This window comes from Scomber scombrus, chromosome 19 (assembly GCF_963691925.1).
Source record: "Scomber scombrus chromosome 19, fScoSco1.1, whole genome shotgun sequence".
NCBI classification, from domain to species: domain Eukaryota; kingdom Metazoa; phylum Chordata; class Actinopteri; order Scombriformes; family Scombridae; genus Scomber; species Scomber scombrus.
Window position 1 is genome coordinate 20,073,679 of NC_084988.1, and position 26,961 is coordinate 20,100,639.

The following is a 26,961-nucleotide window of genomic DNA, read 5'->3' on the forward strand; positions in this document are numbered from 1 at the left end:
GATGCATTACACATTATCTAATGAGTTACAAGCTTAGGGATCAAAAGAGTAACGCTTTAGCAACATCAAACAGTGAATCATTCCTGCAGCTAAAGATTATCTGTCAGCCCAAGATCCCAATACTCCCCCAAACAACGCCAAACAATCAGTATCATTATATGCATAGTACAGGTAGGCGCGTGTTCATCACACAAAACCAAATCACCTGCCTTCCCCCGAGTTCAAAATGGCTGAACATATTACCAGAGCATTAACATAGCCTCTGGGTGTAATGTAGTCAAGGGTGAAAAGCAGAGAAAAGCTGCATACCTTTGCAAAGTAAGTGGCACATCATTGCTGAACTACAACAAGGGGCATGCAGACCCCTGTCAGCTGCACACCAGTAATTACTACATTTCAAAAGAAATGATCATCCTTCTCTCCATTTATCTCAGCGAAGAACAAAATGTTTTAGTTAACACTCAAGTGGAGCTCTGCAGGGAGTAGGTGAGGTGGCAGGAAATAGAAAACTATCAGGCTGTCAGAGTGGATTACTCTGACAAAGCACCTGCCTCTACTGAGGAGCTGGAAAATAGGAACTAAAGCCACTGTGTTGTTTTTCAGATCAGTCAGCCACTCCTTCACAGATACTGATACTCCGGAGGAGACATGAAGCAAGCATAATTATTTGAAAGGATATAAATGAATCCATAAGGTAAATGGGTCAAGGTAAAATAAAATAAAAACAATATCAGTCATTTTGATGTCAAGAGACTGTACTGAAGACAAAGATTAGTGAATTATAAGCATGTCGTTTGAGTGCTTGAAGAAGAAAAAACTCTGTTAAATGATCTCCCATTGGAACAAAAACCAAGAAACATTGTGGTCAGTAAGATGCAGTCAGAATGAAAATCCAAGATTCAACAAGACTCTACAGCCAGACTAGTTGCTCTAAGGCTGTTGTAGATTGCTTTCAGTTAAATGCAGATAGCAGGCTAACATGCTTATAATGACAATGCTAATATGCTGATGATTAGCAGGTATAATGTTTGCATGCTAACATTTGCTAACTGGCATTAAACACAAAGTACAGCTGGGCTGCAGGGGATGCCAGTAGTTGTGCAGGTAACTGTCATAATTGGACAGTTTGAAATTTTGATATGATAATGGTGCTAAATGGAAAGTCAGATTCACCAACATTATTCCAATTCATCCTATGGACTTCTTTGTGGTGCTGACGAAAAGTTAAGAGATCTCCAAAGTCATTAGGATACATTGTTTGGTAACACTGAATGTCTGTACAAAATTCTCTGCCAATCTCTCAAAAACTTTGACCAACTACTGACACTAGATCATAAGTTGGGCTGGGTATCATTTAAAAAAATACAAAACCAGTACCAGTCCAAGTACCCTTAATGTGATACTGATACCAATTTAGTACTTCATTCAATACCCATTACATATTTTGTGCACTTGCTTTTATCCAGTGTAACAGGCGTGTAGGGTAGCCACACTTTAGAGCGTTTAGGTGGCATCTTGGCTGCTGAACTGCTAAGCATGCTAACCCTAATTCACCGCGACTTCACCACCACAGATGGGTTGTAGCATTGTTGCATTAAGTTGATGAACGCTTGTGTTGATTGGCTGTGAGGAAGTCCATACAAATAGTCATATTTTCTAGCTCTGGGTGCACAAAGGGTCAATTGCAGGGATTGTTTGACAGGAGATATTTTGATGCTATTTGGTATCGATTTATTTCGGTCGATAGCTTAAAAAGGTATTGCCAATACCCAGCCCAAATCATAAGTCACTTAAGTCATTAGTCATCAATGAAAGTGATGGATTGACTGACAGACCATCAATGCCATCCCACAAAGATACAGCACAGGGCATTATTAGTATTATTAATGACTAATGGTTTAACAGTGCTTGGCACAAACAAGGACAGAATGAATGTACTGTAAACCAAATTTGCATTTCAACACCATTAACTAAATATTTTTTAGGTTTTGATTGTAGGTGAGTCCTGGGTGTTCACTTAGTACAGGTATACCATATATTATAGGTCATATACTAAATGATAAATGTAAGAAAAAACTAATTACTACAGTATGTTTTGGTTAGTGACATTTAATGACTAATGGTGTTGTTCTTGCTGTCATGTCACTGTGCGGGGGTTCTTTTGTGAAGCCATAGAGCAATTCACTTTTTGTGGTACTTTTCAACTTGCCTCCTCTATTTTGACTTCTGTTCCTACATTTCCACAGCACACCTCCCAATGTACTCAGCTGGCCTTGTTAGCATCTACCCGTTAAACCTAAAAGGTGTAGAGAGTGATATGAACCTCAGAAAAGCAATGTCTCTACTGTCAAGAAAACGGGAGCCTCACGCACCTTACTTCACCTTGCCCCTTGTGGCTGCGCTGCATTCGGGTTTATTGGGTCTGCTGTCAGTAGAGAAATTGCTGTCTCTTACTCTCTGTCATTTCTCCCCACATGATTGTTAATAAAAAATGGTGAGTCTAGAAAGAAGCTCTACCTCAGTTTCACAGAAATCATACAAGCATTTATTGCTAATGCTTTAGACATGATTCCTAGTCTTATCCTATTTAATTCCAATTCCTGAAATTATGCCATCTGTAGTAACAATTGTCCTTTTGAAATAACAAAATGGACCCAGCAATGCAAAGAAAATTGCTCATAGACCTTTGTGATTGCTTAAAATGTCTCAGGGATTCTGCTCCTTTCTTTAAGTGGATGTTGTGGAACATCATCAAGGTTGTGTTGGCAAAAAATATGTATAAATAAATAAATAAAACATCCCCATCGCAGCCTTGGGCATGGAAGTTGGCCTGCAACATAACTTGTCAAAGTAATATAAGAGTTCGCACCCAGGAGGTCTAACAATAAGCTCTAGCAAGTCTAAAGAAACATTCTATCATCAGCTCGTTTCAAAGCCTCTCTCTTTGTTGGCTAGCAACTTAACACTTTAAAACAGCAAATAGTTATGTATTTACACATCTAGCAGACACATATTAGCATAATTCTTGGAAGGCTTTGTCACTATGAGTAACCCCTTTCAAACTATATGTAGTGTATTGATCAACTGTTAATACAAAAATACTGATTAGTGCAGCCTCAAATGTGCCCAGAACTTGAGTTGGAAAAACTACCAATCTGTGCCAAAAAAACCCCTCCTGACCAATTTTTTTCAGATGACAAAACCATAACCTTTGTTCAGAAGGTAATCTTCATAACTATCCAGAACAGTTCAATTATCCTATCAAACCTCACCCAACCTCAGGTTTAATGGTCTTTTACATTACAGACTATTTCATGTGATACAGAGTTGCTTAATGGCATGCAATGTCATTTTTGTCTTTTGAGAGTAAAATTAAGTTATGGGTTGCCCTAGTTTCTTGCAAACCTTTATCTGGAGGCCCATCATTATCGTATGAACATTAAAGTGATTTCACATCTTATACTGCACTAAAAAAACAACAACACAACAAGCAATTATTCTGAGAAGAATTCTCACAACTCGCATCATAGTTCTTATTTATGAGGCAAGAAGAATCTCACTTGGCATGAGCAAAACTTTACTGGAGGCCAGCTTTTGCTATTTTGTTTCTAGGGTGAGATCACTGCATGGTTAATTGTGTTTGTCAGCCACCTAGTTTTCAACAAGAGAATTAAATGTTAAGATCCAGCTCGCGTCAGCTGACCTATTATGTCACACTGAGTCATAACTTAGTTGTTTTGGCATAGGTAGGCATGGGTCTGGGTCTATTTCTTTCTTCAGATAAACCATGTGAACAAACTGGGAATGGAAAGAAAACATGCAAAGGTCCAGTGCGCAAAGACACTGTGCCTTCTCCAGCTCCTGCCAAGAATTTAAATGAAAACACTTTAAATCTAGATTACCTATAAAAGGTTAAAGTGGCAACCTGCTGTCATTCATGCCCTATCTGAATAATGCATATGAAATGACGAACTAGAGATAGTCTTTATGGTTACTCTTTACATTATAGATGACCATATTAATACACAATTTTCTCAGGTGTTACCATTAAAAACTGTGAAATATGAGCTTTGGGTAGAAAATTAAACATTTACATTGTTTTTCAATCATCTACTTGCACAGTGCGCACCGCTTGGCCAGTAGACTAATACAGCAACAGTAAGCCCGGTATGTATGTGCTTTCCAAACGCTTAATTACAGGTTCTGCAGCACAAGCAAAACATTTGTACTTGAGCATTCTTCTACGAAGGAATGAGGAGTATTTATTATGAGTTTTAGAAAGATATTGCCGAATTTGTCCTGTTGATACAGACGGTGAACTGATTGTGTCACATTGTGTTTCAATAAGATTGAAACATTCCTCTGTGGAATCAGCAGAAACCCACAACTGGTACAACACCCGACTATCATTCCCTACAGTATACTGTACGCTGTAATCACAGCCACCACCACTCAAAGATGAGACAAGCTCAGCAGATCCAACTGCTAACGTAGAACCTAATGTTATGATTCTGGCTGCTTGGTCTTTCCTTTGACCCTTCCTTCATTAAAAAAAAACCCAGCAACTGATGGAACTGTTCTGTGGTTGTATGAGATGACACAACAGTATTGCTACTGTGTGAACAGATCACATCACAATAATGTCGCTTCATCTGTGAGATTTAAATTAATAAACAAAAATGGGAATCTCCACATTCAACATTCAATAATCTAGTGACTAATTCAGTTTGGAGTTAACGCATGATTTAAAATGTATAACTGAGAGCCATCTAATGCATAAAAATGAGTGATGATTTTGTAAAAATGGGTGAAATGGCTCAAGTCAATGTCATTACATCAGTATGAATGTTTTTTTTCCCAATATCAATATTATGTAATCATGATATATGCAAAATCACACAATAATTAAATTAATAAATGCAAATGACTGTGTTCCACTGTTAGTTAAGATAACTATTCACACATATTAAACAAGTCTTCGGTGATTCATTTAGTTGGTTTCTAATTAGAATAAGCATGAGATCATTAATTTAGATAACACACAAAAAAACAGGACAAACGTAATCATGATACAGCTTCAATTAAAGTTTGGAAAATGATAATATTATTATATATAATATTATGATATAATTATTGCCCGACCATTTGCAAAGGACAGATTTAATTTAGTTTACCAATTGAAGAATAATTTACTGGTTTTACAACTTGTTACCATGTATTAGTCCATTAGTTGTTTACACTGTCCACTTCATCCACAAAACTCGCCAATACCCTCTGTATCAGTGTAGCCAACAGCCCAGTTTACTTCCCTTGCCCTTTGACCCTATGTTGCCATCAGTGAAAGGTTGAAGAACAACAGGGAGAGTTTGGCTGAGATAAGTTTAATTTTCCTCCCTCAGCCAGGGGAGCAGCTGCACAGCAGCCAGCTATCAGGCCTGGAACATGCATTTTGGACAGCCAAACACCGTCCTAGCATATATGCGTAGAGGACATTATGGATTACTTCACATTTAATAACATGTCAAAGTCAAAGCGGATTTGTATGAGCCACAGTCCACAAAGAGAGGCAGAGGCTCAGGCTGCAGCTGATAGTGTTGCTGCTCCCTGGCTAGTGGTTAGCCCTGCAGAGCTAGCTGGGATGATAAACACAGAGCATCGCTAGCATGTGAACAGAGTTGATTGGAAGTATTTTTGCTACAGATACCCACCAATGCAAAGTGAAACTGAGTCAATATAATTCAATTACCTTTCTAATTAAACATTAATGGTTTAAGTAATCTCTCAGCAAAGGTAATTGTTTTTTTTTACTTTGGTGCTCAGTCCAGCTATGTCAAAGGTTCCTTCTAACACCATGTTGACCATGTAGAAATGGAAAAAGGAGACATTGAGGTTTAACATGCAGCCAATCTGCAGTTTTAAAGGCATTTACTGAATCATAAACAGCTAGCTTAACTTCAGCCCTGGCGACTGCAAGCAACCCTGCAGATTTCCTGTTCTCAATGAACCCAAATCAAGCCAAAGGGTTGAAAAACCCTCCAACTCTGAACAAAGCTAGGTTTATAAGTGGTTAGTGAGCCAGCTAACAAGACACATAATTTAAATAAGAGAAAATATGGAGTTATATTGGAGGCACAATAGGCCTTTTTCCACAGCAGATCCACCACTGTAGGAAAAGCACAGGTATTACTATTGACATTAATAATGTCTCTGTTCTATTAAAGTGTCCCAGTAAACCATGACAACCACATTTACAATATCAGGACCCTGAAACAGCAGAAGCAGCTAAATTGAATTCAGATCAGATCAGATCTTCCTAGTGTAACATGTTAACATGTTTTCTGCTCTTTTGGCACAGAAAAGTGCCTTCCCTCACACATCTAGCCCATGCTCCAAGTAAATATGCACTGGACTCACCCGTCTAATGAACACACAGTGGTAAGACAAGCCAACCCCTCAAAATGTCAAAGTAACTAAAATGTAATTACTATATTTCAAATTGTAATCATTTACTCTACTCATGATTGAAAAAAGCCACACTATCTCACACTACAGTTATGTGTTACAAAGTCACAAGCTGTTGCCCAGTGCATAATTAGACATCTCTACGGGTTCTGACATCTCCCTGACTATCCTGTTAGTTTTGTTACACCTATTAGGGTGGGACAACTTTATCTTTATCATTATTAATAGTAAATGGGCCTCTGGGATATAACATAAATACCTGCCCAGCTTCACTTGAGTGGAGGTCTAATCAGACCGAATAATAGAAAAACCAGTGTGATTGCACAGGGTCTCTATTGTTTGAACATTGTAATTATTTTCTCATGAACGATAGCACTTCCTAGAATTAAAAACAATCTGGCACATTTGTTCTATGATTGTCTTTTATTATGTGGATTCCGATGCCATTCCAGGTGCAGATGCAGATTAACCATTTCCGAACACTTTCTATTAAAATGACAAAGTCTAAGGACTGTGCAGCTGCTAGCTGTATCTGGTGAGGAGAGCCAAATAGAGATGCTGGCCATTTCACCTGAGCCTTTCAAACCACACTGATCAGTTGTTGAATATGTGGCCATTGTGCAGACATGGCAAAAAATATTAATTAAACAGTTTAGTAGAAACAAATACTCCCAAAGCTATGCTAGTTTGAGGGGTTACTGGAGAAAGCCTGATATGCAATGCAGTCTTTTACTTATAGGCACTCCAGGACATGCTCTGAGCAAGAGAAAACGTTCTCTGAATGGATTACACAATAAGTCAAGACTTAAGTTTTAGTTCAGTTGTTTTTCAAAATGTAACCGCAGCTGTTGTAATACTTAAGTGACAGTTTGTTACTATTTAGATGGTTTTCTATGATACTGTATGTGCACAAAAATCTTGAAGCTAACAATTCACAGAGGTAAAACACACTGAAGGTGCTACTTTGCTTACTTTGAACTGTAGGTTCAAAGCATATTTAAATTATGTGTCAAATAAATTAGTATTGAATACATAAGAGGTTGTACTAATTCAGATAGAAATATATACTGTAAATAGTATGTTGGTAGAGGGTCAAGCAACTTAATGCTACTTTAAAAAGTATAAAACGTTTAGTTAAAATTGTTGGACATTGATTTAGGTTAACATTTGGGAATATGAAAGATAAACACGATCTAATCAATATTCAACATACAGTATCAAATAAATCTTTCTTACTGTGTTGTTTCCATTTCCATTTCCATTTAAGTGTAAGCCACTGTCAAAGAGTGGAGAGGATACTCGACTGTGATCAGTGGACGGCCCAGGGGAACCTGAGAAAGAGAGGAGAACTTTTCATGTTTGTTACAAAAAGGCTTCAGAAGAATGACAGTTAAACATTTAGTCCATCTTCATATCATGTCTATTATTTTCATTTCTTCAGAAACAAAAGACAATAAGGGTTCAACATGAACCTCAAAGAGTGTGGCCCAGCGCATTGTGTTAAATTATTATTGCCTTTATTCTGCTGCCCTGCCTCAAAGCCATGGAGTACATCACGGACAGCATCCAAAAGAGACAAATGCTGCTGTTTGATATGATACTAGCTTGGCGTTAAGAGGACCTGCTTTCTGATTCGGTCACACTCAGTAAAGTGTGGCAAACAGCTCCAGGCCTCTCCTGCTGTCATTTGTGCCACAGTAGAACAAAGGACAGCTTTAGTGAGAATACGACCTGAACCTTTCATTCTTCGGCAACAAAACACGATTCACCGGCCAAACACCCTACAGCAAAACCTGAGCATCTCCGCACAGACGCCTTCCTATGAATGTTAACAAACCCAGAAGAAATCAGGGCTGGATTTCTCACAGCACTTTGAATTTGTGAGAATATGGTGGTTTGTCAACTGAGTTATAAATATTCATGTACATCTATTAGTATTAATTATTTCTCTACATCTGTGTGCTCTTCATAATTAGGTAAATTGTACAAAATGATCATTATGTTTGCTGGTGGAGACTGAAATAATTTGTATGACATGGTGCTTGCTTACAACTAATTCATAAGACAGCAATTATTGGTGGCTCAGCAGTCTGGATGTTTGTGCAACTGTGAACATCTGAAGCCAAAGCCGAGTCCCATGTACTGCAGATGATGACGTTCCCGATCACATTTGTGCCGACTATGTTAACTACACATTTGCTGAGCATTTACAAGAACATTTTATGTTTTTAGCTTTCTTGCTGAGATACGTGAGACCATTAAATATACAACTAAAGAAGGAGGCAGTAGTCTAACATGAAAACTTTAAGTAGGGGAAAAAATAGATAGCCTAGTTTTTCCTACCAGTACCTCTAAAGCTCACTAATTAACACATTTGATGTCATTACATTTGTAAGAAAAACTAAATGTAAAAATGACAGGTTGTGGTTCCACTAAATTGAAAAATACTTGAACATTTATAAATTCTTCATCAAAAGAAATGAATGTCTTTTAAGAAATCGTATCTAGTTAATTGAACATTTGAGACACAAATTAGTATTTAAAGCAGTGAGTTTGCTAAGTTGCCATGGAGAATGCTCAAAGAAAAACTCAAGCTAAGGATAACCCAATCAAGTTCTATTGAGAAGAACAGTAGGATGTTATTAAAAACAGTCATTAGGCATTAACTTTTTGGGGGTCAAAAAGATATAATACTGTAGACACTAAAAGGTCTTAATAGCACTCTGTTGTAAACCAAAAATGTGTTAACATTCAGTGTTACTCATCAAAACATTTGTTAGTACATGTACATAATTTGCTTGTTGTGCATAATCACCATTGGTAACATGAAGATGTGATTTTCAGGTAACCAGACATTCCTCAAATTGTGCAATATTTGTTTACTCTTTACAGTCTGCCATCACCCATCGCATTTACTTCTCATGTAAAAAGAACTGCAAAAAGTTAGCGTAGTTCCAGCTATTAAAAAAAGTGTTCCTTGAAATTGCCAAACTTTCTAAAATTCCAATTTGTCTTCAGAGCTGCTCCCAATTCTCATTTTCTAGCTCACTATCACTTTCTCACCCACATACCTCGTTTCTCACCTTTTACTCCACATGAATGCTTTTAGTGTCTATGTTTTCATCACTTCAAGCTGCTGAAGGCAAGTACAGGAACAGAGAATTGTGGGTCGGGGTGTTGCTGTCATTACTGTTCGCTTCAGGCCACTGAGCATGACAATTTATAACTTTGAAATAAGCACTCATGTATTGAACAGCTATGAAAGGTTAAGTTGACCAAAAAGACAATGCCATAAATGTGGTATATCCCTTTTATTGTGTAAAAATGCTAGATACAAATGTTTATTAGGGGTTTATGTAGCATCAAAAAACAGGATTCTTACCTAGAGGCAGTTTTAAAAACGATGGAACTTCTCGCAGGTAGCGAACAGTGATGGTGACCTCATCTCCTGCGGTACGCAAGAGGTGAACCTGACAGGAGTGAGAGAGATGGAGATGGAGATAGCAAGCGAGAGAGAGTGACTGTCAGTGAGGCAGCGAGATCAAATTAATCTCGAATAAATGAAACAAGCCACATTCATGTCAAGCTGTACACTGCCTGAGCAAACAAAATGCAACAAGAGACGAGTGAAGAATATCTAATCATAAGTTAAAGCCTGACTGATGTGGTTTCACTTAAAATAATCAAAGGCAGAACTTGAATGCAGGCATTTCTCTCATGACAGGCGGCAGCAAAGCGACAGCTGACACTACAAAGTAATTACACTGTGAATGTCTGATTATCTAATGTCAGTTTCAAAGAGTCATTCAATAAGGTTAGGTGTACAGGATGAAATATTACATCTTTCAGTCTATCTAAAACTACCTGGAAAACAGATACTAATGACAAATGCGACACTTAAGTGAAACAAGACACTTAAATGTAACATCTAAAATGGAGGGTCATTTCTTCACACAGTTAAGGCTCATCTGCTACCAGATCCAGTGCTATTCTCTCCAGTATTGTGTGGTTGCCCTTGTTACTTTAGCCTGAGCATCTGTCAGTACTGAGAGTGTGACAGGCTGCCATTAAAAGCTCTTTATTTTGTTCAGAAGAGAAACTGCTCATTATGTGTTTTGACGTTCTGGAGGTGAATATAGTGAACAGCTGTTTGGGGCTGCACGAAGAGATGGAGATGACAGGCATGAGAAGAGTGTGTGTGTATGTGTGTGTGGGAGGTGGGATGGTGGCACAGAATAAAAGAAATATATGACAAAGACAGAGCCTAAATTGTAGAGAGAAACTGAGCAAGAAATAGTCCACATAAAACTCAAATATTGGTGCCCTCTGTTCCTCAGCAGCTTTTGATACTGATCTACTCCTTTACAATCTTTTCAATTTGTCACAGTGTAAAGCAAAAGAAAAACAGCCTCCTGCCAAGATGACAACTCAGATTGCTGAGGACCACATCTGTGTTGATAACCAGTGGGACTTTGTGTAAACCTGGGAGAAGGATTGATGCAATGGAGCAGGGTATTGGCTTTTTTCCAACAGTTAATTACACATATACTCACAACTTCCTCATGAGTACAATGCTCTACATTTATGCCATTGACCTAAAGAAACCAACAGAGAGAGTAGAGAAGTAAAAGTAAGTAAGGCAAGGTAAACAAATATGTTGTTGAGAAAGTGTGTAATTTAGCTACGCTATGCTCATTTGTTGCTTCTCCTGCCATGGGTTAAAGTATGTAAATAGATGCAATATTCTGGTGGAAGCAATAGCATTTCAGTTCATAATATAATTCATAATAACTTCCAATATGAATGTTAATATTGCTAGGCTACTCAATGAATCTACTTGATATTCTAGCTATACAGCACATCCAATAAACCTGTGATCCTGCCAGACAGATTCAAATTAATTTTTTAAAATATTAAAACGAATATCATTACTAGATACAAGACACTTGTGGGTTTGGGCAATTATTCTAATGAACAAGTGCAATTATTTATTGGTAACTCTTTGATTAATTTACCACAGAATCTATGACGGTGAAGTGTATGTATGTATGTATGTATGTATGTATGTATGTATGTATGTATATACATATATATATATATATATATATATATATATATATATATATATGTTTAACCACAATAGTATCTCCTCAAAAGAGCATACAGACATAAAAGACTCATTTGATTAGAATTATGCAGTTCAAAGTTCAAAAAGATTCTCTTTCTATTTCCTCAATGAAATCCCAGTCTATCAAAATGCGAGAGGGTTTAAATTAAGATGCAACAAGTCACCACTCTTGGCGGTGACCTGAATCAAGCTCGAAGCAAATAAGTCATGAACTGATGTACCAACCTGCAACACAGCATCCCCAACGAATAGCTTCCCCGTCTGATCAGCTGCGGGCAACAATTGTCAAGTGTCAGAGGTTAATGAAACCATTAGAAAATAATTGCTCATTTCATACATGGTAATGTGGTGGAAATAGCAATCAGTGTCTCTGTCTGACTAATCTCGGGCAACATCCTACAGCTCAGAGAAAGAACACAGAAAAGCATGAAATTTGAAACTAATCAGGATATAAACTCATTTGCAGCAGCATGGGAGGAAAACAATGAAACCTCTGTTGTGAAAAGATTTGTGAAGCTCTGTGAAAAAGGGTCTTAACGTCCCTGAGGATATGAAGACATGATTCTCTCGTATGCAAAAAAGGTATTAAGGGGGATGTGAGCAAAAGACAAATTACAGGGCAATGGTTCACTGACATGACACTCTGATAATGCATCCTAGCAAGATACTGAGAAGTCATCAGTTCTTACAATTTAACTGATAAACTTGATTAAAAGTTGTTTTTTTTCCATCCAGAAAACAGCATGGTCCCATTTACTCATATAATTTGGTGATTTCTTCACAGTTTTTGTCTTTCCACAGCTTTTAGAGAAAGGCTCACTGATTATGGATACCTACCCCTGCCTGCAAATAATCTGTATCCTGTACAACCAATTAACAATGAATACAAAAATAAGTTAGCTCAACATTTATTCAGTGTCTACTAGTAGGTATACATAAGTTGAACAAATAAAGCACATTTTAATGCAATACTTCAACATTTTGAGAAATAACATTTTTTCTTTCTTTCTCAAGAGTGAGATTAAGACTTTGTACCATTCTCAAATCTGTTCTTATAATATGGAGCTGGGGTCGGGACATGTTTAACCTAGCTTAGCATAAAGACAGGGAATGGGGGGCCAAGTGTTAGCTTAGCACAATCCAAAATGAAATTAAAACTGACTCTTTGCTTTAACAGAAAATGTAAAAACATCAATTTGTGGTTTAATGGGGAGTTTCTATCTTTAATAGTTTAATGGCAAACAAAAGCTGGGTGCAGTGACTGTTTAGCAGCCCGAAGCCTTGTCATCACAGGGAGATTGCCAGGTTTGGTACAATCGTGCCTGTACAGAGACCAAAACAATAACCTGTGTTTTCTGATAGCATCTGGCAACCTGAGCTATAGCCGGAGATGCTGTGTGGATGATAAACAAGCATTCATAAAGGAATACCCCCAAAAAACAACTAAAACCATATAGTGTCGTTTATACATTAGTATTTTTTAACTTTCAACAGAGTCAAGCTAGCAGTTCTAGTCTTTATGCTAAGCTAGGCTAAACATGTCCTGACCCCAGTTTTGAATTTAACACACGAGAGTGGTATCAATCTTGTCATCTAGCTTTGGGAAACAAAGCAAATACAAGTATTCCAAAAATAAATACATTGAAAAAAAATCCCAAAACTGATACCCCATTTATTTGCACTTTTATTAATCTTTTCTTTGATTATGTCCTATATTAATACTTGCTTCTACAGGAAATATTAATGCTCAAAATGCTTTCACTGGGAATTTAAATGTCACAAGTAAAACATTGAGTGTCACTTTCATCATTTTTTCATTAATATTTCAACGCTGAACTCGATTAATGACATTTAACAGTGCATTGAACACCATTTCCATATCCACAGTACATTAGTGACATACAATTTTTTTCTTACCTACTTGATCTTTAAAAATCTTTGAAATAACCACAGGCACATTGTGCTCTGCACCTCCCTGAAAAGCAGGAGAGAAAGATGAGGATGAATGTTGTTGAATTCCAGGAGTGAAATTTGCTCCTAAATCTGCTTTCTCAGACAAACAGCCATCTTTCCAACCCAAAGCTTTCTCATTTCCACTTTAGTCTCTCCATAATCAAAACTTTTCTGCTTACTTTGATGCTTAAGCCCAGACCGCCAGTCGCCTGTCTTCGGAGTACAACAGTTCTGTGCTTTAGAAAGTGGGAGTTTCTTATTGGCAAAAGGATATTGTGAACATTGAAACAATATTCTGGGCATGAATAAAAATGCACACCTCAGGCGCACTTACATTTACTTGGGATTCACTTCCTCCTATGCAAACCACATCCAGCTTCTGTATGGTTAATACCTCTTTGGTCAGTTTCAGGCAGACATCATAGGTATTATTGGTCTCCTCATTGTACAGCAAAGCAATTCCAGATTTTGTCTGTTGGAATTGAGAAGAGCATTGATATTTAGCAAAGCAGAGCAATTATGTAAGCAATGAACATTTTAATCCTCTTTTTTCTCAATGTGTCATTTGTGTAGTCTAGTTTTAGGTTAATTGGTTTTGCTTGACATTGTGAAAGTGTAGACCTTTGTGTCAGATCTTGTATGGTTGCATATGTAAGTTCAGGCAATTCCACTTGTCAAATTGATGTTGAGGGCAGGAATGACCACAGTCAATTCAGATAAAAAGGACACAGCAAAGACATTACACTATGCACTACGACTACAGTAGGTGAAGATTCAATAAATACCTGTCAAACAAAAAAAAACAGTGTAGCTCAATCCCCCCGACAAACTGAATGCTTATTATCTTCTGTGATTTTCCACTGCTACACATACAACCAGCAAAAATGTTAGCCAACAATCTAAAGTCAAACAAATGGACCCTTGTGGGCACTAATTAATTTGAAATTTCCCCAACTTTTTGTTTAGAGATTACATGAACGACTGCCAGATGGAGTTCTTTCAAATAATAAAATGCTGCCAGTCATATTTCAGATTGTATAGCACTGTTTTTTGTCTGTTGTACCCCACAGCCCAAATAGATCAGTGCTCCTTTGCTGAAACCACCTGTCAAGTAATAAACGTGTTCATTTGTTGGTTAAACACTATTTATGAGCTAATAGTGTGTTTTGTTACAATATTGTTTTCCATTCAGTTTTTAATGGTCTTTTTTCCAGTTTGTTCAATTTTGCAATGCTACTGTTATTACTTTGAGTGGCAGAGGATTGACATTTCAACCATCTATCCATTACTGTTAGCTATCTATTTTGACTTCTCTGCTCACTTCTGTACGAGGTTTCACTCTCTCTCAATGAACCGCAACATATTGAGTTTGGATCTGGCCCAGGGATCTCTACTGCTGCTCTCTCTTACTCATTTCCTGTCATCTTTCTACTATCTAATAAAGGCCTAAAATGGAAGTTGGTGGGAGTCGTTCTGTACAGTCAGTCAGCCTATCATTACTGGTAGTTTGTTGGTTATTGTGACAGTAAATATAATAAAGTTTAGTCTCCTGTTATGCCAACTTGTAAACCTATTTGTGTGTTTATGCTCCTGCTAAACACAAATGCTTTTTTACTAAATCATAATGCATGGTGGTGTCGCTCAAGGGTTCTATCAGAAAGATTGTCATGACATTTTCTACAGATATTCACGGTTTATTGAACTGTCTCAACAACTATTGGATGAATCATAATGAAAATTTGCTTGATGTCCTTAAGATAAATTCTAACTTCGGTGATCTAACAAAGTCTTAGTATTTTTGCTGGGGTATTTCAGGCAATAAAGAGAGATGAAAGGAGATGAGGCAAGGAAGAAATACAACAATTGTTGTATTTGAACCTGGGATGTTCATGGTTGGCGTCTTAGCCCCTAAACCACAGGGACAATCTGTAATCTATCAAATTTTCCCCTCCACTAAAAAACATATTTTTCTTCTTATCCCTACAGTTGGGTATTTGAGCTTCACTGTGCAGAACGATGTATGTGCAGATTTTGACACTAGAAGGCTTTTTTCCACATTCATCTGCTGAGTGTAGAAAATGTCTCTATGTTTAGTAAAAGTCTAATATAAAGGGGTGGGCCTATGAGTGTGAATTGTTACAACACAACTGGTTTGGAAGGCAATTCTGGTCAATAATCAACATAGACAAGTATGATTTAGTAACTTGAAGCCTCCAGTGCAAAAAACACTGAGAATGGACTTTACAGTGAAATAGGAGATCTCTTGTGTCCAGCAGTAAAACATTTTCTATTACTTCTGTTGTATTACATTTAGCTCAAAGCACAGCTGTGTCCATGTACAACCTGACAGAGATGCTAGCATAGCTGTAAACTCTTAGTCTGTTTAAACTGATTGATCTACTCCTCAATCTTCTCACATGCCCTTTAATAACTGCAGAAGTACCCCCTAGTTTACAAGTTCCCCCTGATTGGAAAGGCATCATTACAGGGTAGTCTGGCCCGATGTAGGTGCCTGTAAAAATAGGTCAACAGAGACCAGGCTTCACACATGATGCAGCCCTCTGAGTCATTTTATTGTGACCTCTAATAATAGCTCCTCTATTCCGTCACTTGTAAAAATGGCATAACACAGCAGTGAGATGCATTCTTCCCTCAAGGCTTGTCACAATCCAGTCCATCATGTCTCAGATATCATACAGACAAAAAAAAAACTCTCCAAGTCCCATCCTCAACCCCTCCCGTGGTATGTTGGCATATGCTTGAAAATTCTATATTCAAGGACTGAAGGCTGAGTTACATATTTCCCCATGCTTCATCAACATCGAGCCAGAGGAGTCTATGTGATTGATGGATGATCTGACATAAACAAATTACCTTGACGAAAAGAGTCTGTATTTGAGGGGAAAACAATTGCCAAACAAATTGAAGTGACTTAACTGTGAAGTGAGGAAACCCCTTACAAGCAGTGGACAAAATGAAGGTGACACAAATACAATCGAATTCATGAGCATCATAAGTCTCACAAAGATATGATTCACTGCAATATGTTTCTGTATTTTAGTTATTGTGTCCACCCCCTCTTTCATTTGATAATGTAGCAGGTTTTACTCAGTAGGTTTCCCTTTCGGTCGAAGTATTATAAAACACCTCCTACAGCACTGGATAATAAGTAGTGCACCCAAAGTGTCTGTACTAGTTGAACTCTTTTTTTGAAATGCTTTACACAAAGCAATGGTGTTTGTGTGGTATTTTCAATTAATTAAAGCATCAGAACGTAAAATCAATACTAAAGGCTTGAAAATCACTATTGTGTTATGGAAAGGGAATCACTCTAAACTCACAAGGACAAAACATTTTTCATGTGTTGATTTTTGGCACTTACAGTAGATTGAAGTTATCCAGATTATCTTTTAGATACCATTAAAAACACTGTGCTTAGATTCTCTGTTGCAGGTATAAACCTGCAGAAGCTGCTAAATTATTTTTTATTTGAGGAAATTTGGGATTGGATATATTCACTAAATCTACTTGACAAGAAAAAGGGGGTTATCACAAATACTGATATGCTACAAAATGTTCTAAAAATACATTTCATGTATAATAAATTACACTGCCCGTCGTGATCAATACTTAATACTGCCTGGATGAAATTCTTAGAATAAAGCAGGGCAAGGCAAGAAGACAATGATTATGAGAATAAGAACAAGAATACAAATAGTTGTGGTTTGTTGTCCTTTTCGTAGGCATTATCTACATTTCAGCAGAATAGCAGAAGATTGACCTTTTCAAAGAGGATGCACACAACTGCACTCGAGGAGTCAAGAGTGGGTGCGAAAAGGTGACAATCAGTGTCTGAGTGAGATCAACCAATTCTCCTTTAAAAAGACTTTGAGATGAAGGTTGTGCTCTATTCCTGCCAAAGAGGACAGACTGTAAATTAAGGCTTCATGTGGAGGCTTTGAGGAAATTGGGCTGCTGGGGAGTACAATGGCTATACGGCATTCACGAAACAAGTCTCAATGTTTGATGGTACACAAAGTTCAAGTTCAAGTTCAAGTCAACAAAGGCAACATAAGCCAGTCTCCCTGACTGCATGTAATGTTAAAAAAGTTTCACCTCTAATTACTTTTTATTTTTATCACTGCCAAACCTCTAATGTAGCCAATATTGTTTCTTGTCAAGTGACAGAGCTGTTAAGTCTAAATAATAAGACACTACAATACACAGTCACTGTGCTATTGTTATTGATGAGGCAGACTTTGGAAGAAGACATTTCTTTAATCTTGTCAACAGTAAATCACAATAACATTCATACATGCATTACCAATCGCACAGCCATAAGCTAGTTTATTTGGGCACCAGAACACTTTCTAACTGTAGCTCGATAACTGTAGAAATTCCCAGTCAATTGTCCTGTTTAATACTTTATATAATTGATAAGTACAAAATATCTCAGAAATATCTTAGCAACTGGAGCGGCGTATCTGTGTTCACAGCAGCTGGCAGGCTTGTTCTCCCAGCAGGGGAACGAGAGAAAGAGTGTTGTTAGCAGTAGTAGTATTGCAGACTAATGACCACACCAGCATTTAAATTGACCAAAATACTATTTTGTATATTTAGATGCTGTTTACAGCTAATTAGCTACCTTGCCTGCAAACTGACATTGGCAGTACACTTTCCCCCAGTGGATGTTTGTTTGGGGGTTGATTCAACAGGCTAAGGTGCAGGACAACATGTGTGTTCAGGTTTGTTAGTTAGATAAGCAGGAGACTTTAGCTGGAAACCTAATGTGGGTTGCTGCTCAGATTCTGTAGCTCTTTTGTTGTATTGCTGGCTGCTGTCGGCTGTTAGTTAGTGGGCCTGTTTGCTCTGCCTACGATCAAACATCACTGACATTACTGTTTTCTGCAAATGTGGTTTAAAATTAAGCAATATGATTAGTTATATGGAAACAAGCTGTCTAAGTAGACGCAGACCTAATGATATTCCAATGTGTTATTAAAAAATACGCGACAGTATTTTAAAGTTGCAGTGTTTAGAATTTAGTGGTATCTACTGTAACAGACATGACAGAAATTGATTATAATATTTGTATGTTTTAATTAGTGTTTAATCACCTGAAAATAAGAAAAGTGTTTTCATTACCTTAGAATGAGCCCCTTATATCTATAAAAGGGAGTGGCTTCTCTTCCACAGAACCCCCCATGTTTCTACTGTAGCCCAGAAAGAACGAACCAAAACACCGTCTCTGAAGATGGCATTTCACGTTTTTATCCACCCACCACAGGGGAAGAGAAGGGGTATTCAATTGGTTGCAATCTGCAACCTTACCACTAGATGCCACTAAATCCTACACACTACACCTTTAATTAATAGGTATGTTTCTTAACCAGTAGGCTAGAGGGAGCCCCATTTGGCTTTAAGTTTAAACAAATTAATTCCACAGATGTATTATTATTGTGTTTTATTCCAAACATTGATTTAAAATTCAAATTATATACAAGAAGTTTGGGATTCAACAGTGTTTTGAGGCTTAGACATTATTTCCATAAAAATTGTTTTTTGAAAAAGGAGAAAACAATGTAGAATTGCTGCAGCATCATTATAACCGATATGTATTTCAACAACTTTAAAGTAGGGGTATCCAGTGACATTACATTTGATATCAGTGCTCCAGTGCAAGACATCCATCATATTCTCCGGGAAATTCATCCTTAACCAATGTACCTTACTTGCTAAAACAATGGTACAAATTATGAAATTATGAAAATGTTGCTTGGCTCAATGGATGAATCACATTGCTAGTCTGACAGGATGAGCTTTAGTGAGACTCTGTATGTAAATACCTAAAACAGATTCATTCCTTTGGGTTGAGTTTTATTTTGATTTTAATGTACAGTAGTAGTGGGTGTTGATGGTAATCGTGGTTCGCTTACATATTTTCAAGTATTTAGTGACAGAGCCACTAAGGAAATGATATGGGAAAGTGTGTGGGAAGTGGGAACTGATGTCCTCGAATAAAGTATCAGCTCTTGGGCTTATCATTTATCTTCTGCCAGCTTGTTCATGTGTGGCTGTGCAGGCATGTGGGACCATAAACCAGTCTAGGCCAGATCATCAGCATTTCTAGTAAATACGGTGCTGTCTACCTCATTTCTTTAGAGTAGATTGAAAACAATAGAGGGGATAAAGCAGCCTTGTGGGACACCTGTACATAAAACAATCTCGTTAAAAACCACACGCTGGTTGCATATTCCCTTTAGAGCAGTCTGTCAGAAATTCTTTATTCCAATGAAAAAAAATACCTTCAGCATTCAGATCACATAGCCACTGCAGAATCACATGTATTGGCATTATAATCAAAGCTCAATTGAGTTAAAATCTTGTGACAGCATATCATATTCATGATGCTCTCTGTGGTCAAAAAGGTGTCTTTTCACTTTAAAACCTTAAAACTGTGGGGAGTGACACTTGCAAATTCTCTAATGCAATCCTATATAACAGCTACACAATATCATTGTGAAGTTAAAATGTGCATTGTGTTTTTTAACACCATGTCAAAGTGGTGTTTTGATTTCAATATGAATATCATCAATGGCACCTGACACATCAAAACAAGGTGATGTGTCACCTTATTGCCTTTTTAAGTCCAATAAGTGAGAATTTTTGAAAAAATAATTTTATCACCTTCAGTCAAAAGGTCAAGAGTGTCAAAAGAGCGTACATTAGAGAAATTAGAGAAAAATCTTCTTTGTTCCTAGTATCCAAGACCTGACCAAAGACACAACAGGCCCAATATTGGATATGGCGTCTTAATATCTCTTATACCTGAGTGGATCTGAGCAGATTCACCATCAGCTCTGATCAAATTGTGCGTCTTAATTATCACAGCAGAGAAATTTGTGTTAACAGAAAAAAAAATTAACTACTTGTATTGTTACTCTTTTGGACCACGTGCATCATGTTGCTGCCAGTATTGGTGTTGTGTCTCTATTTGGGTCTTTTTGGGTTCTAATCCCCCTCAGTTCCTTTCAGGTCTCTTTTTTACATCAGGTTCAGGTAGGTTTTTCAAGTAAGCTTTTTTGGACATATTTGTGGGAACAGCATCTAATCTTCAGGGCACCAGGCATTTCCCATGGCAGCAGTTGATACACATCTGATGGTCAGTGTTGCCAACCACCAAGGTATCCTAACTGCTGAAGCAAGTCATAGTCCTGTATAGTCTAGAACTGTTGATACAAAAAGTATTTTCTCCTTTTTCAAGCACATTTGGCATTGGTTATGTACTGGCAGCATCTGTCCTTTTATAACATTCAACATTTTTGAGTAATCATGACTAATGTGGGGATGTAAATGATCAAACTATCAGAGTCCCATGATCTCAGTGCTTCATATGCTCTCTATGAATCACAGCACAATAAAGTAATAAGTCACAGAGTAATATTTGGGTGCTGAAATCACATATGTGACAAAGCAATGGTTAACAATGTCAACCCCCTTAACTGCCTGTCAGGCTTTAGAATTGAAGTGCTATTAGAAACTATTTTTAGAGCTCGTCCACACAGATAAAGCACCAATCAAATTACAGTGCTGACATTGTTAGTCTGAAACTAAAATTATACTCACTACAATAAAGACCAAATCAATTTAAAAAGGTGTTCATGGAAATGAAAAAATCTGCCAAGTTGTTCCATTTGATTTGCAAGGTCACTGTAGTATAAAAAAAATATATGTAGAAAAATCAAACCTACATTTTAAAGGGTTGTCTATAAATATTAGAGATCGCAAAAGTACAAATAATGCCACAGGGTGGACATGTATAGTTAATTAGTTAAGTTAGGAGGTATCCTCACACACAGTAGGCAAGTGGACTCAAACAGAGATCACAACATCAGTCAGAAGGATTGCATAGGGGCTCACTTGATATCTGCAATTTATTTCAGACAGCGGTTTAAATTATAAATGATTCCAAGTCTAAAAGATTTTCAAAGAGCGCCTGAACTTTACTGAATATGAAAAAAAAAAATTGTAATAAACAATTCCAACATTAACTTGGAGAATTGACAAGTTGACGGGGATACTCATTTAACAAGGCACTAAGGGCTTTGTGAGTAGTTGTGTTATTTTCAAGTATAATAAGATGAACATATCTCAGCAGGAGTTTTTGAGTTAGTTAAAGAACAGCAAACAACTCAAGGACACCCACTGTGGAGATTTCTGAATTCATAGAGATAGTACATGGCCAAGGCTGGGTTTTTGAGTTTGTTTCTTTTCATTCAACTGATGCTTTTATTCACAGTACTGAATGACACATGGCTGAAATTGCACATCCAGGAGAGATGATCAATAAAATAAGAAGCTAAACAAGTCAACTGATTCTATTCATTATACACTTGAGAGCTTTTTTAAAAGAAACAGTTTGACATTTATGTGTTCTTAATTACTGAGCACTGAATACATGTCTGTATACTGAAAATGATACAAAAACGATCATCGTTTCAGTAATTTGTCAAGCAAAAATGGCAAATATTATCCACTTTTAGCTTGTCAAATGTGAGGATTGACTGTATAATGTATTAAGGTTTTGCACTGTTGGTCGGACAAAACGTATTGAGAAATTGTAAATTGAATTCATGATTAAAATAGTTGCAGTCTCTAGAATCCACACAGCGACATACACATAACACATTTTGTTGTTTTTCAGTTAAATGTTTCCAGATATTCACTGTAGAGTTTTCATTGTGAAGCAAAACAAACACAAAGGTTTGCAGGCACAATGAGATGATCAGAGGTGCAAATGCAAGACATTTCCTGCCGTTTGAGCAAACATCAAAACTCCAACATCAGCCAAGTATCACCACAGGATACTTTTTACTATGCTGTTCAAATTCTATGAAATACCACTTGCACTGTGTCCTCATCATGGGCTCTGATCACAGCTGCATGATTTTAGGTTTACAGGTGTTTGCAGCAGTAGCCTGTCCTGTTATAGTCAATTGTTTTAGTATCAATGTGTACAATTCACCTTGTAAATGTGTTACACAGAGACAATCAATGCAGAATGATGACACAGAAAGTCTTTTTCAAATTCTCCAAGTAAAGAATTTGTAAATTTGTTGGACATTCGAGTGATTAAGACTTCTCTAAGACAGGTAGCCTGCCAGCAATATAATTAACACAGACCACTGGCCCACACACTGTAATTTACATTGTGTCCGGCTGACCACATTTCATTGATATCTATAGGATTACTGCTTTAAGCACAAAACAGCACAGAACTGCTGTGCCACAGCAAAGAGCATAAGTTCAGACAACCTTTTTTCTTTTTACAACAGGATGCATCAAAGAAACAAGGTTCAAGAAAAATGTCATCATTTTCTGAAACACTAGCTTTTCTAAATTGTGTGAGATAGAAGCTGCAATCATCTCAACTGTTTAAAGTGTTTGTACTAGTGTATCACAGGTGTGGCTCAGATGGGATGGTTAAAGTACACTTCTCAATGTTGAAAGAGGTGAAGCAGAGAGAGATCTTACTTGGCTTGGCACAACTGAAGTGGAAAAAATTCTTGTATGCTCAGTGGATCATGACTACCAGGATGCTTTTTTCCTAGTCAAAAATTGCTGTTAAGAGCCATTCTTATTGACGATTTGAGTGACTTCACTCGAAATGAGGCACCACTGTCCCCAAGGAGCACTGAGGTTCAAACCACAGTATGTTTTCATTTTCACAGCCCAAACCATAGACACTGTAGGGTACCATGCTTTTAGCTTGCTTTTCATTTATATGTATTCATTGAAATTTTCAGTATAGATGGGACATAAATTTCATAGACTTATGTGTATAGGGTCTGACTCAACACGAGAAGGATGGGAAATTTAATGAGAATCTGACATGGCTGCAGTGAAATATATAATAAGGCCAGTGAAACTACCGCTATTGACGCACATCACATATTAAAACTGCAACAACTGATTGTTGACCACTTGGGGGCAGCAGAAATAATTTATGAACACAGTATTGACATATTACTTTTTAAGTTGATGAGGTAAACTGTTGTTAACATGTTAATAAACTGATGCATATATTCAAATCCAACAGTTATAGGGAGCAACATTATAATTCATTTGGAGCCATGTTTCTGTCCTCCTGATGAATGAAAGTCCAATATTCAGTCTCCTTTAGGTCAGTTTTTGCTCTCTATCAACTCCTGAGGAAAATATCTGGCTCTTTAACTTCTTAATGGTCTACTATGTTCACCAGCTAGTTGTATATTTTATGTTTTCTGTTGTAAAAGTAGTATTAAGTTGGTTTTTAGAGCTTTTGCACTGAAAACAACACTATAATAGCAGTGAGAATGAGCCAAAACAGTTGGAACTCACTATGAAGATGCTTAAAACCGCGGGGAGCTACAGAGTTATAAGAGTTATAATTCTTTGTTGGTTCATTCGTGCAATACTTCTCACATTTCATACTGTCATTTTAGAGATGTTATTATAAAAATGCAACATGCATTGTTTACATCTTTGTTTGGGGGCTTGAGCCATTTTTTTTTTTACATGTTCTGGCGCATTATTGCTAGGCTTGGGTTATTTTTCATAGATTAATACCTTCAACATTTTATGAGGGTATAAAGTCTATAGAATATTTTTAAAAACAGCAGCAGCTGTCAATGGATACAACTAATTGGTGATGCACTCTGGAGGTGTCCAATAGGACTGTTGTCACTGTTTGAGTAAGTTTAATTGTTACAATACCTGCCCTGCTAATGCACATTTTGCAAAAGTAACTCAATTTAGCCCAAGTTTGCACTGCCGAGTGGTTCCTTATTAAGAAAGTCTTGGCTCCAAATGAAAAAGATGGCGCCGACCATAAGCAGCAACTCTTGGATTCAAACTAGGTTCAGTGAAAACCTTTATATACAGTCTATGGCTGGAACCACCAAATGTTGGGCATGTGGGAATGATAACTGATATAAGAATTACTGATCAATTATCAATGTGGATTGACTAATCAATTAACTGACTCACTGTTTCAGCCCAAGTTATTGTGCTCGCGTGATGCATATTTGTGTATGCTGTAAAGTTGATGCTTAATGAAATAAACTTAATGAAAGGACAGGCTACACAAGAGATGTCAACAGGGCTCGCATCTCATTTTTGTGGATTAAGAGAATTTTTCTGGCCATGTGTTTTACTCTTCAAAATCAAACTTAATCAGACATCTAGGCTTCTCTGAAAAATATGTATTTTCACTTTCACTTGTTCAGTTTCACTTTGAAATCATTTAGGCACAGACCTGTTGTGGCATATTATTAATGTCTTGAGCTTAATATGATGATTAGGATGTGAGATGCTGTTCTGTATGCTATAAGAATTTAGACTTTCTCAGTTGCTAGTGTGGTATAATAGCTTGTACTTATTTACGCAAATCAAATAACATACCGTTATTTAATGAATTAGCATTTTCCCTGCATATTTTAATAACCCAGACATTTCTGCCTCCTCAGTGTCTCTTTCCCGATGATAGTTGACATTTGAGTTCACTTTGGCTGCGGTGGAAGGGAACTTTCCACTGATAACCTTGAAAAGCACCACGACTGTCACGTCACAAAGACACACAAACACAGGCAGAGCTCAATCTCCAGACGCACACATTTTACATCCAGATCTGACACCATTTCTAGAGAAGTCATCAAAACAGCACATATAGAAAGGTTTTTCTTTACATTTAAAATATTGCTTTAATCCATTTACACTCCTTTCTAGGGAATTACACTTAAATTCCATCAGTTCAGTTTAACATGAACAAATCCTTCACCATGGATTTCACACAAATCCAGCCCATGATTCATAGGTTTCTGTGAGTGAAACTGTCTCAGAGCCGTAGCCAGACATCAGACATCACTTCACTCTCCTTATTCATATAGACTTCATTCTCTCTAGCTGCATGTCTGAACACAAAATTAGGCTATTAATAAATATGAAATATTTACTGGACTGAAATATCAAACTGTACAGTATAAAAAAACATATAGTTACATATATACACAAATGCAAGGAAAAACTATTGTGCAAATTAATAACTCGTCGTTTTAGCTATTGTTGGTCTCATTATGGTTAACTAGTGGACAAACAGGTAGACAGTTGGATTCATCTGCAGCATTACAACAATACATTTTCTTCACATGGAAAATGAATAAGCTGCATGTATGACAAGTGCTGTATGATGTTGGCAGGTGTCATAATTACTACTTCTGTCAAGCAGAGCACTTTCATCTGGATCTTAAAAAAAAAAAAAATCTTCATAACATCTGAAATCTGACTGAGATGTAGAACACAAGATGAAAAGCAAAACCCAGCACTCTATTTATGCTCGTACTCTTTTTTTCTTTTTATAAATGGAGGGGGGAGCGGGGTCAATTAAAAAATACCCTAGGGTCGTGTGTGCAGTGAAATGGATGAGCAGCTTTACAGTTATACAAGAATGTCAAGTTATCAAACCTAATTTGGATTTCTTTTAGAAAGGTTGAGCAATTTATCATTTATCATATTTCAAATCCAAGCTGAAAGCCGCCTGTTGGAGCAAAGAGTTACAAAGTATTTCCTGTATTTATAACAACTACCAGCTATGTAATGGGGTAAGGGACATACTGCAGCTTATTTGCAAATAGTTAATATGCGTCTGGCTTACACTGCAAATGTGCAGGCACATACGTTTTTGCAATCTGTGAGATTGCATTTTTGCCAACATGCACATTTCATAAGTTGCAAACATGCTCTTTATGGGAAAGTTACCTCTTATTACCATTTGCAAGTACAGTGGAAACCGCTTATCGTGATCATGTCTGTTGGGGTCAAATTGATCACTATAAGTAGATCATTATTATAATAATTTTATTTATTTATTTTATGTAGATTACCATGTAATTGACAGTACAGCTGTTTCAAATCAATGTTTCAATGCTGCAACTTGCTAGCCTTTTTTTAGCAATTTGTCTTGAGCTTCGAGGAGACTATGTTTTTCATTCAGAGAAAATGACTTTTTTTCCTCATGATTTCAGAGAGCACGAAGCACCAGCCTCAGGTAACCAGCTGGATGCAGTCGCGTTACTGTGAGACAATAATGATACCACAGCCTGTAGGTACATATCATACGTGTACCATGGGAGTTAAGTAAAAAATGATTTGTCAATAATTAAATAAATAATATAAACAGCATTTGTATAGGAATGATTCTGGCCCAAGCATTTAGATCCATATAAGCAGTTGATCACTGAAACTCACTATAAGTAGTTTCGACTGTACCAACGAGAAATGTTGCCCCGCAGATTTAAAAAAAAAAAAATCTGTTTTAATTTAAAGGGTTTTTTTTTTTGGTTTTTTTAATAAATGGATTTTCAAAGATCCATTAAAAAAAA

At 37.0% G+C, this 26,961-nt stretch overlaps 1 protein-coding gene across 1 annotated transcript in view; it reads right to left on the reverse strand.

Annotated features, from left to right (window-relative positions):
• Window positions 1-26,961, reverse strand: part of sntg2 (syntrophin, gamma 2) — an 81,313-nt gene that overhangs the window by 46,973 nt on the left and 7,379 nt on the right. Inside the window, exons 2-8 of the mRNA XM_062440682.1 lie at window positions 13,878-14,015; window positions 13,723-13,779; window positions 13,508-13,565; window positions 11,816-11,859; window positions 11,016-11,057; window positions 9,845-9,932; window positions 7,699-7,793 (exon numbers count right to left, since the gene is read on the reverse strand). Of these exons, the coding sequence (XP_062296666.1) occupies window positions 7,699-7,793; window positions 9,845-9,932; window positions 11,016-11,057; window positions 11,816-11,859; window positions 13,508-13,565; window positions 13,723-13,779; window positions 13,878-14,015 (522 nt within the window). The remainder of the gene's footprint in view (window positions 1-7,698; window positions 7,794-9,844; window positions 9,933-11,015; window positions 11,058-11,815; window positions 11,860-13,507; window positions 13,566-13,722; window positions 13,780-13,877; window positions 14,016-26,961) is intronic.